The 11,338-nt window shown below is 39.8% G+C and overlaps 1 protein-coding gene across 3 annotated transcripts in view; it reads left to right on the top strand.

Moving 5' to 3' along the window:
* Positions 1-9,087: 9,087 nt before the first annotated feature.
* Positions 9,088-11,338, top strand: part of LOC135102788 (clumping factor A-like) — a 65,161-nt gene continuing 62,910 nt past the window's right edge. Inside the window, exon 1 of one of the 3 annotated variants that reach the window (XM_064008306.1) lies at positions 9,088-11,338. This exon is cut by the window's right edge and continues 928 nt beyond it. In XM_064008306.1, the coding sequence (XP_063864376.1) occupies positions 9,317-11,338 (2,022 nt within the window). In that variant the 5' untranslated portion in view covers positions 9,088-9,316. The other 2 variants (XM_064008304.1, XM_064008305.1) reach the window with 2 other exon arrangements.

The raw sequence follows: 11,338 nt of genomic DNA, 5'->3' as shown, positions 1-11,338 counted from the left end.
TTTTTTTTCTTAAAATTTTAGTTACCCTTGGCTAGTGGCTTTCATATATATATATATATATATATATATATATATATATATATATATATATATATATATATATATATATATATATATATATATATATTCCTTCTACGTTACTGTGATCCTTCTTGTTGATTAGTGCAGATTCCATGTTAAGTTACAGTTAGTCATTACAGCATTCTTCAAAGCATCAGTACCTTTCAATAAGGTTTACGTACATGACTAAATTTAATTATTTATAATATTTTATATTTTAAATCTTATGTAGTTGATTTCCTTTATTTATGTATTTTTTATTTTTATTTTATCATAGAACACCACTCAGACAAGTAAGACTTTCTTTCCTAAATATAATTTCTAACATTATGATGAAAATGCCACCCATAGGCTCATTGTTTTTCTGTAGAATAGTATAAAAAGATTAAATGTCTTAAGATGCTCATTTGTTTTAGTGAGATATTTCTTGTCACAATGTCGTATTTCTTGCTGTTCCTGAAGGAATCAAACAAACGTTTATTCTACCAAAGCAAAGCGTTTTCTTTGACAGATAATTACGGCCAACACTGGTGTTATTCTGCCCCATATGAATCCAGTAGTCACTCTGTAATAATTAAAGATGATTGGTTATATAAATCAAAGGGTTAAGCAGATTTATATAACTTATTATTTTTAGTCACTAGAGTGATTACTGGATTCATATGGGGCAGAATTACATCAGTGCTAGCAGTAATTATCTGTCAAAGAAAGCGCTTCACTTTAGTATGATAAACTTGTTTGTTTGATTCCCTCAGGAACAGCAGGAAACACGACGTGAGAGTGACTAAAATATCTCACCAAAACCAATGGGCAGCTTAAGATCACGGCCAATATTACCAGACAAATCTTTTACTAGAAAATCTTAATGGAAGGTAAGCTATTGCACTTAATAATAATCTATCTATCTACTGCTATAACTATTATTATTACAACAACAATAACAACACAATTTTTTTTTTTTTTTTCTGTAGGAGGGGCACCGGGTAAGGGCAACAAAACTGAAAAAAAAAAAAAAATACTGAGGTGCCAATCTCCCAACAGAGTCGAAAGCCGTAGTCAGAAATTACAGTAAAAGTGTCTTGAAAGAGTTTAAGTCATAGGAAGATGTAAATACAGAAACAGACAGGGAGATCCTGTCAGGTCCATAAACCTTCCGAGAGTTTAGGCCAGTGAAGGCATGGAAAACATCACTGCGAAAGATCTTAATGGGTAGCATGAAGTAGTCAGAGGGTGGAAGAGGAGGAACAAGCCCTGAATCATCCAAGGTAGAGTTTTTAGCAAAGATTTGAGCGAAGAGTTCAGCTTTAGAAATGGATGAGATGGCAGTGGTGGCGTCAGGTTGTAATAAAGGAAGAGAAGATGAAGAAACAAAGTTATTTGAGATATTTTTGGCTAGATGCCAGAAGTCATGAGGGGAGTTAGATATTGAAAGATTTTGACACTTTCTCTAAATGAAGGAGTTTTGGCTGGTTGGAGAACAAACTCGGCATGATTCCAGGCAGAAATATAAAGTGCATGAGATTCAGGCGACGGAAGCCTCAAGTACCTTTTGTGGGCCACCTCTCTATCATGTATAGAGCGAGAACAGGCTGTGTTAAACCAAGGTTTGGAAGGTTTAGGTCGAGAAAAAGAGTGAGGAATGTATGTCTCCATGCCAGACCCTATCATCTCTGTTATGCGCTCAGCACACAGAGACGGGTCTCTGACATGGAAGCAGTAGTCATTCCAAGGAAAGTCAGCATAATACCTGCTCAAGTCCCCCAAATTAGCAGTGGCAAAATGCCAGAGGCACCTCTGCTTTGGAGGATCCTGAGGAGAGATTGTAGCGATAGGACAAAATACAGATATGAGATTGTGATCGGAGGAGGCTAACAGAGAAGATAGGGTAACAGCATAACCAGAAAGATAGCAAAGTTAAAGGCTAGTTCACCAGGATGGTCAGTAAAGGGAGAGGAAACCCAAAGTTGGTGGTGAACATTGAAGTCTCCAAGAATGGAGATCTTTGCAAAAGGGAAAAGAGTCAGAATGAGCTCAACTTTGGAAGTTAAGTAGTCAAAGAATTTCTTATAGTTAGAGAAGTTAGGTGAGAGGTTTTATTACTGTATGTAAAGCATATGTACCTCAGATCATTATTCCTCGGCATACATAAGTGAAATGTTCAATTGTTTTCTATTGAACATGAAAACGTGTAATATGTGTAAGTATCAGTATTCAGTGCTATATTAAGCACCGAAGCCGATGCTCACTTGTTAGTAGAGTGTGGTTAACCCACTGGTCGCCTGCAGGCGTCACTCACGGCCAAGTCGCGCTCAGACAAAGACGGGCAGGATGGTGACCAAGGTAAATACTTTAATTTTGTAGTAAAAACTGATTGTCATAGTGCCAAGTTGATTGCATGTATTGTTAATGAATATTGTAATATGTTGAAAGTGTTTAATATCAGTGTATAATGTTATCTTGTAAGAAATTGAGACCAAGAACTTGTTCGCAGTTCTTACGGTCATGCCTACCTCATCAATAAACGTCAGAGAGAGAAAACTGCCTTTCCTTGACCCTACGCTTGTAGCGGGACACAAGTCACCGCTCCTAGCACTCCGTTTTCTATTGTATTTTCACCCTTCCGTTTTCACTCTCTCTACTGCACAGGCTTTTGTCTTTCATATCTTTTTCATCACTTCTCTTACTTGTCACATTCTGTGCACGCTCTTTGACACATGTGTTACACATCTTCTCACTACATCTTACTACTCCTTTCTTCACACAGACATACACACACACATACACTCTCTTTTTCCATAATTTTGTATGTATCGTTTGTTATGTTTAGTAATTGTTATATATATTGTTCATGTTTTTGCTGAATAAACAGAGAATACCCAGGCTAAGTTTCCTTTGCCAGAGCTACACTGTTATGACACTGGAAACTGTTACCCTTCAAGGACTAAACACTGCTATGACTAAGAGTCAGAGTTGGGAGCCTACACTTCTCGCTTGAGCAACTTCCGGGCGGCCAAGTAGCACCTCACCTTCGCTACACGATGATGGGTATGATCAATAAAACAGATCACCTGAGAGCCAATTGATGCCCAGCCGGTGCGGCTTCAGGAATACAGCATGGATAAATTTAGTTTGAGAGTAACTCTGTAGTCATAGCCAGATGATGGAAAACTCAGAAGATTCAGGGGCGTGGAAACGAGGGCAAGTTAAGTCATTATGCTCATAGACGCAACATACAGCTTTGGATTGAAAGTGAGGATAGAGAAAGTAGGAGGGAACAGAAAAGGGGCTACTGTCAGTTGTCTCAGACATCTGTGTTTTAGTGATGAAAAGATGAGGTTTAGTGGAGAAGAGGTGGCGTTCTACACATTGATAATTAGATCTAAGCCGCAAATGTTGCAGAAGTTAATGAGAAAAAAATAGAGGGGGGGTGTCAAGATACTTAAGATCGATACCAGAAGAGCAGTCCGACCTGGAGACATTTGTGGTCCCCTCCCCAGATAGGGTCTCCGAGGCTGGTGTAGGAGTCGCCATGATAATTTTCAATTTTGAATGAATGGTGTGTGTGTGTAATTAGGTGCATGTAGTTTTGTGAGAATGAAGAGGGCTGTCTTTAGAAGGCAGGCCGTGACTTCCCGATTGTGTTGTGAGACACAATGGGAAACGTTCACTGAGGTCACAGCTGGTTTAATGATAAGTTCACAGCAACCCCTGATCCAGTGTTTCAGACCTCACTGGGAGTAATTATCGTTTCGGCAGGTGTCTACTGCCTCCTCCTGTAGACTACTACTGTAGACGACTACTACTACTACTACTGCTACTACTACTACTAGTGATAATACGTACTAATAACAATATATAACAATAGTAATAATAACAACAATAATAATAATAATAATAATAATAATAATAATAATGATAATGTTAATAATAATGATAATAATAATAATAATAATAATAATAATAATAATAATAATAATAATAATAATGATAATAATAATGATAGTAATGAAAAAAAGAAGAAGATAAAGAAGAAGAGCAAGAAGAAGAAAAAGAACACGTCGTGTCCCCTTACCTCATCCACTAACCTCCTTTTTGTGCATGACTTCTCTGTCCTACGTAAGCCCGTCTCTACGCTCTTTCTGGGTCCGTCGCCACCCACCACACAGCATGTGCGCTCTCTCCGTCACCTCCGCTCGCAATGGGAAGTTCAAGTGATGTGATAATATGCTTCCAGTCGTACGTGGATGCTACAGGTATAAAGCCATGTAATAAGGCCATACCCTACGCCATTCTTTGCAGGAAATACCTCAGCACACACACACACACACACACACACACACACACACACAGAGAGAGAGAGAGAGAGAGAGAGAGAGAGAGAGAGAGAAAGAGTATTATCATGGAGTATTTTGAATGTAATTAAACTTAAAAATTCTACGTATTGTTCTTCAACACACACACACACACACACACACACACACACACACACACACCGCGTAATGTAGTGGTTACCACGCTCGGCTCACAACCAAGACCCAAGTTGAGTCCTGGGTGCAGCGAGGCAAATACAACAGACGACCGTAGGTGAATGACACACACACACACACACACACACACACACACACACACACCATGCCACGACTTACAGTTACTCATGCAGAGACGTGTTTCACCGTTATACATACGCGCCTGGCATCCAATCCTCTCCAGCACACACGCAAGAGGAGAAAATTAAGGTAAAGAAAAAAAATTCTCCCTTACCGTATCAGTGACGGTCGTGAGTTGACTAATATTACACCTGTTTCCCGGCTGCCAGACAGAAGAGGTTACAAGGGAAACACGTTAAAACCAACATATTCATGTGACACTACAATCTACGAACGAGACTTCGTATGAAATGAGGAATGGAATAAACTTATTGATCAGGGATTACATTGTCAAACGTTTCGGTGTCTTACCACGACTAATTTTAGCATGGTATACTGAAAATTATTGGGAATTTTAGCGATGTTTTCGTGATTCTAATAACAGCTTAACAAAGATGCTGAGTAATTTATATATATAAAAAAAAAAAAAAAAATCACGAAAATCGACCTACCATTTGTACGGCCTTTGACTCGTGCCGAAAATTAAGGCGTTCTAAGATACAGAACCATAGATCAAAGCAAACATGAATTAAATCCGGAGTTGTTGATATCTATATGCTGTAAAAGTAAATCAATATATAGCTAACTAACCTAACCTAACCTAACTAATATTACAGTGGTGAAATAGTAATAGTAATAACTAGATAAGATAAAAAGAAAATATCATCGAAACAGGAATGATAGAGAGTTGACACCACATGTTATACTCACAGTACTGTATCTTTACACCTTCCTGTTAATATATATATATATATATATATATATATATATATATATATATATATATATATATATATATATATATATATATATATATATATATATATATATATATATACACACACACACACACACACACACACACACACGTATGAATGGAGGAACGGATGCCATGGCCCAGTAAGGGTGAGAGGATCTAGTACAACCTTTTCTTTCATGTCAGCCCTTGTAAAGAAAACAATAGTTAAAACCAAAGATGGAGTTCATGTTTATGTTCATGTTTTCTTCCTTAGAAACCGGATTTTCCGTTTCTTGGTTTATTTATCAGCACCTTTAAGGTCGCTGTGGTTGCCGCGGGGTGAAGAAGCGGTGGGATGGGTGAGGGTGACTGGAGGGAAGAGGAGCCTCTCGGAATGTGGTCCGCGCCACGTAACTCCAGCAGGAATGGTCTCAACCAGATTTATCCTGACAGTACTAACACCACCGTTTCCCTCAGTAACAAAGCATTTCGCTGATCGCTGGTTATATAGTGTAGTAGTGTACTTGAATAACTTGTGAGGAACTTTACACATGCTAATACAAGTGTGTGTGTGTGTGTGTGTGTGTGTGTGTGTGTGTGTGTGTATGTGCTTCAGAGGTGAGATTGGAACACTGCGCGTGGGTTGCAGTGGCCAAGTCGGGGTCACTGGAGTAACTGTACTTGCTCCGAGCAAAAAAAATCATCCTCTTAAAACAGGAAATAATTTTTGTATGATATTCTGTTTGATATTAGTCTCAATTTAGGATGAATATATTAATCTGAAAAAGTCTATTATGTCACTGAATTCTGACTCCTCGATTGCTGGAAGATGAAACAATGCAATTGTTTTCCTGCATAAGCTCGAACTCACAACTGGGATACCTAACGATGTTGAATTCACTAATGGAAGATTTCTTTGTGCTATATGGTGAAAGTACGAGATCGCGCTTCGGTAGAGATTAACAATACCTCATGTATACCTCATGTGAAAACAACTTGTAAGCTATGTAGGTCAAGACTGATGAAGCGAGGATGCGCGCTTACATCATATTTTTCAGACAGTGTTATTCATCCTCGCAAGAGACGCGCTCTCTGGCAAACGCACAATGTAGGAACTATGGGATTATTGTTATACTGTGTAATTTGATTTTAATTTCTTCTGTTTACTAAATGTTCAGAGAGAGAGAGAGAGAGAGAGAGAGCTTTATGAAGCCACAAAAGTGCACTTTTCAAATTCTTTTTTATATATTTTGTTTGTGCATGATGTCACAAGTGAAAGCCTCGTCTACTGACTGAGTGATTCACTAACTAACGGTCTTACTTGACAATTATACAAAGAAGTTTGCAGAGAACTTGAAGAAATACTATGATAAAAATAAAATACCTAAATTATAACTATATAATAATCACGACCAGTACTGCTGAAAAAAAAAGAAAAAAAAAGAAAGTGATGCGAGAACAACGATGATAAATTGCGATTATCAAGAAGTACACATATATACACTTATCTTTAAAAACAGCTTATTTATTTCATATATGCGGTAAGATGGGTGTGGTGAAATGCTGAGAGGAGGAGGAGAAGGAGGAGGAGATTGTAAGGGCAAGAGAAAGCAAGAGGGTGAAAGAGGTCAGTTGGAGTTCCGTTATCCAGCTCGGCGCCAGTGGTTGGGTGCTGGAGCTGGAGGGGAGGGGGTGAAGCGAGGGTTCGACGCGGCGCTAGTTTTGTGGCGGATATGATCGTTGGGGAGTGCGTTTACCTTCCAGCCACCAGTTTTCCCCCGCCTACACACACCTAACACACATACTCATACACCTTCACTTCCGGGTGTATCTTACTTCACTTCTATAATCATGGGGCCGCATTAGCAAACATTTTATCTTATTACATCTACTTCTAGCGGAAGTTACAAAGGTTTTCAGTTATGTTTTCATGATTCTAGTATATGATCGTTTAATAAAGAATTTGCATTATCAGTGGGGAAAAACACTTGTCTCTAGGGCCTTTGAAAATAATCTTTATTAGAGAAGAATAGCGTTTCAAAATACCGGGTTATGTTTCTATAAACATTACTGATAATGCTGTTTCTGTATCATAAATGCTGTCATTGTTCCTGTTCATGCTGTCACTACTACATTACTAACATAAATACCACTGCTGTTACTGGTGTTACGTCTACTATTACCATTTTTTTTTTCTTTTTTTTTTTTTTATACTGCCACTGTTCTCAATTTTGGGCAACTGCCACAACCAGCGTCAGATACAATGATATGGTGTCGACATAAAACTACATTGCCGTGTGACTTATCTTTGTGCATTAGTGTAAGCTCTGCCTCGCTCATTACTAATCAATAACTTAAGAAGTCTTGTAAAGTAAGTAATATCGCTTCTAATTTGAGTAGCATGCGCACACACACACACACACACACACACACACACATGCACGCACTTCCTGTCTAAAGTTTTATTAATGTTAAGAACAAAATAAACTTACAAACATGCTTGAACTTAATAAATAAGAATGCATGGAAATCAAATACAAAAACAACAAATTAATATATTGTACTAAAGCTGCTATCTCTCTCTCTCTCTCTCTCTCTCTCTCTCTCTCTCTCTCTCTCTCTCTCTCTCTCTCTCTCTCTCTCTCTCTCTCTCTCTCTCTCTCTCTCTCTCTATATATATATATATATACAAGATGAATGATCTGCGACCGTGTTCTCAAACATTTGAGAGATTTTTCTTGATGAACATTAACAGGTCCTAGTAGAAGTGTTTTAGATTCGATCGACAGTTTAACAAGGACTCTACTCCATCAATGGTAAAACACTCATGAGGACTAATCATCTATTATGTGGCCTATGAAAATGGTTCTTATGAGAGCGTTAAGCATTTCAAAATACGTACCCGGAACCTTGAAGTAAGGGCAAGATGCGGTGACTGGCACAAAAGGGACAGAAACAGAGAAGAGGAAAGGAATGAGGGAAGACGACAGAAGGTGAGGAACTGATAAAAAAAATGGATGGTGAACGTTGAGACCACCATATAAGTCCCCCTAACGGTACCATTGAGAGAAGAAGATGGAGGACAGGCAAAGAAAGGCCACCATCACCACAATCAAGGGAAAAGGTATTATGAAAACACTGATTAAACTTTTTCTGTCTTATTTCAGCTCTCTGTGTTTTATAGTCTTTATTTTTTCTTGACTTACATGTTCGTTTATAAATCTATCTGTTCACTTATTGAGTCCTTGCTATAGATGGTAGCTAAGTGTACACATTCAGATTTGATTCACCTAAGACCGATCCTGTGTGGTATGAAATAGATATTTTTTTTCATGATTATGGTCAGTATCTTAGTTATGTGACCTAGTTATTGATATCATGCGCTCCTCATTATATCCATTACCTATCACTAAACATTATTCGTTCTCCATAATTTAGTTAGACATAAAGCTGCTGACATTTTATTGGCACTTTCAGTTTGCTCCATGCAGCATCTATATTTTCATCTTCGAGTCAGTTGTAGCCGTTAATCACCCAACATAAGTACGGTTTTCCTTGTGTTCAGAATTAGATATTACTTGTGAGGGTGGTGGTGGTGGTGGCAGTGGCGCAAAGCGGGTGAGAGACGCAGCCCGGCCGACAGTAGGTCAGAACAACTTGGAGCTCCGACGGGTTAGCACGCACGCTCTCTCGCAGCATAAGGTCAACCAGGTGACTCAGCCGGAACCCGGTTTGAAACACTTCCGTCGTGAATGCATACGGAAACACGATGAGTGAAAAGTGAAGGAAGACTCAGTTTTTGTGTTTGTGTTCAATAGATACAGTTCACAGCACCAGTGAATGATATGCTGAGGACACAAGTGTGGTGGCAATGACAAGCATGCAAGTGATAACGTGTGTCGCAGTGGTGAGTGTGGTGGTGTGTGGTGTCACGCGAGCAACTTTGGTGCCCTACACTCTGGGGAAAACTACCATCATGGTGGACAGCGAGGTCCTCGGGTACAATTCACCGTTATTATCATACCTGAGGCAGGGCATGCCTCTGCGGCGGAATGGTGAGTCACATACTGACGACATCCTGGAAGACGCTGGTCAGCCTGAAGAAACAACATACGAAGAAATGCCGACTACTATTACCCAAGAATCAGATGAATCTTATAGTTTTAACAAAGACTTCCATACTAGCCCCGAAGGAGCTTTGGCGATCAAAGTAATGCCAGAGAAACGTCCTCCACCTATTACCATGAATGAAGCTGCAGGAATATATTTTAAGGGACAGCTTATTCCAATCCCTCATGAAGATACCATTCCTCCTCTTTACTATAACGTGCAGACCCCAAACTTTGCTCAGGTTTCCGAGAAAATCCATAACATCGTGACATCGCTCAGTCCCAAGCTAAATGATCGAGCACCAGACCCATCTCGTCCTCCACCTATCCCTAATGCTCTTCCTTTACAATTACATGCGAGGCCCGGAGACACACCACCTTCGTTAGCTAACACTGAAGGCTTCACGGGAGTTTCCGTAAAACACATGGTGCCAGAGGAGTCTGACGAGGATCAAGCAACGAATAATGATGATCTCAATTTCCTATTAAGTAATGATCCTGAGGCAGTCCATCATTTATTACAAAGTGATATTCGTGACATTCACACTAAACCTCTTGGACACGATAATATCTCACCGATGGGTCATATCTGGGGGCCAGCAGTTGACTCACTTCATCACACAAATGTACACGATGATGAGGAAACAGAAAGTAATGATAAACACACGTCTTTGTTTGGTGTCATGGTCGAGCCTCTGCACCATAAATCTGATCCATCATCGAGCACGCAGCATGATGGTGACGAGCTGGTGGTGACCTTGACTGATTCAGGTGCCGATGAAGTCAGCACCATCGACACAGTTACTACTCTACCAGCCCCAGTAACTCAGGTAAGCCTTCACAACACTCAGTCTGCAACTGAAGACTCTTCCGCTGCCTTTCCACATGCAGTCCCTACTCTAGCACCTGAGGTAATAGATGTGATCGCTAATGAAGAAGTGGACACGGTCACCATACCAGCAAATGAAACAGAAAGTGTAAGTCGCCAAGCAGAATGGATGGACACAACAGATAAAGTAGATGCAGTAATTATTCCAACAGAAGAAGTAGATTTGGTAACGCTGACAGAGGAGCTTGGTACAGCGATCCTCCCAATTAAAAAAGTTAATACGGGAGTTCCCATAGAAGAGGTAGAAACGGTGACTCTTTCAGTAGAGGAGGTGGAGACAATCTCTTATATGACTAGGACAGACATCATGCCAACTGAAGAATATGCTGACATCGATTTAGACAAGATTTTATCAATTAAGGTGGATGAGTTGCAACGTGACGAGGTGAGAGAAACTGTGTTGTTAGCAGAGGAGGAGGAGGACCAGGCAGCACTAGATAGTGTGATGACAAACCTCTTTGAAAGTTTATTTGGCAATGTGACTGACTCGCCTTATAGTGACAGTGAAGACGACATATCCACGTCTTTGGTGTCAACTAATGGCAATGTCTCTGATCCATTAAGGCAAGATGAAGGATATGAACAATATGCTGAGGAGCGTTTAAACAACAACACTCTTAGAATTGATGACACTGCTAATATGGACAGTGCCATTAAAATGAACGAGGACTCACACATTGACAATAGTGGTTTTCCAGCATTTCCCACTGTAACTCTCCACACGTCGGAAGAGCAACGGCCTTCCCGCCCGCATCTACTTTCAGGTGATGATTCTCTGAAGCCATTCTCAGATTTTAATGAGAAGACTTCATTTGCAGATCGGAGGACTGAAAGTGCTTCCAGTGGCAGTGGCTTCCCAGCCCAAGACCAATTACATTACTCAGTAGACGCAAAC

Source organism: Scylla paramamosain, chromosome 8 (genome assembly GCF_035594125.1).
Source record: "Scylla paramamosain isolate STU-SP2022 chromosome 8, ASM3559412v1, whole genome shotgun sequence".
In the NCBI taxonomy this organism is placed as follows: Eukaryota; Metazoa; Arthropoda; class Malacostraca; order Decapoda; family Portunidae; genus Scylla; species Scylla paramamosain.
The sequence above is the reverse complement of the archived record's forward strand: the minus strand, read 5'-3'. Positions and strand labels throughout refer to the sequence as shown.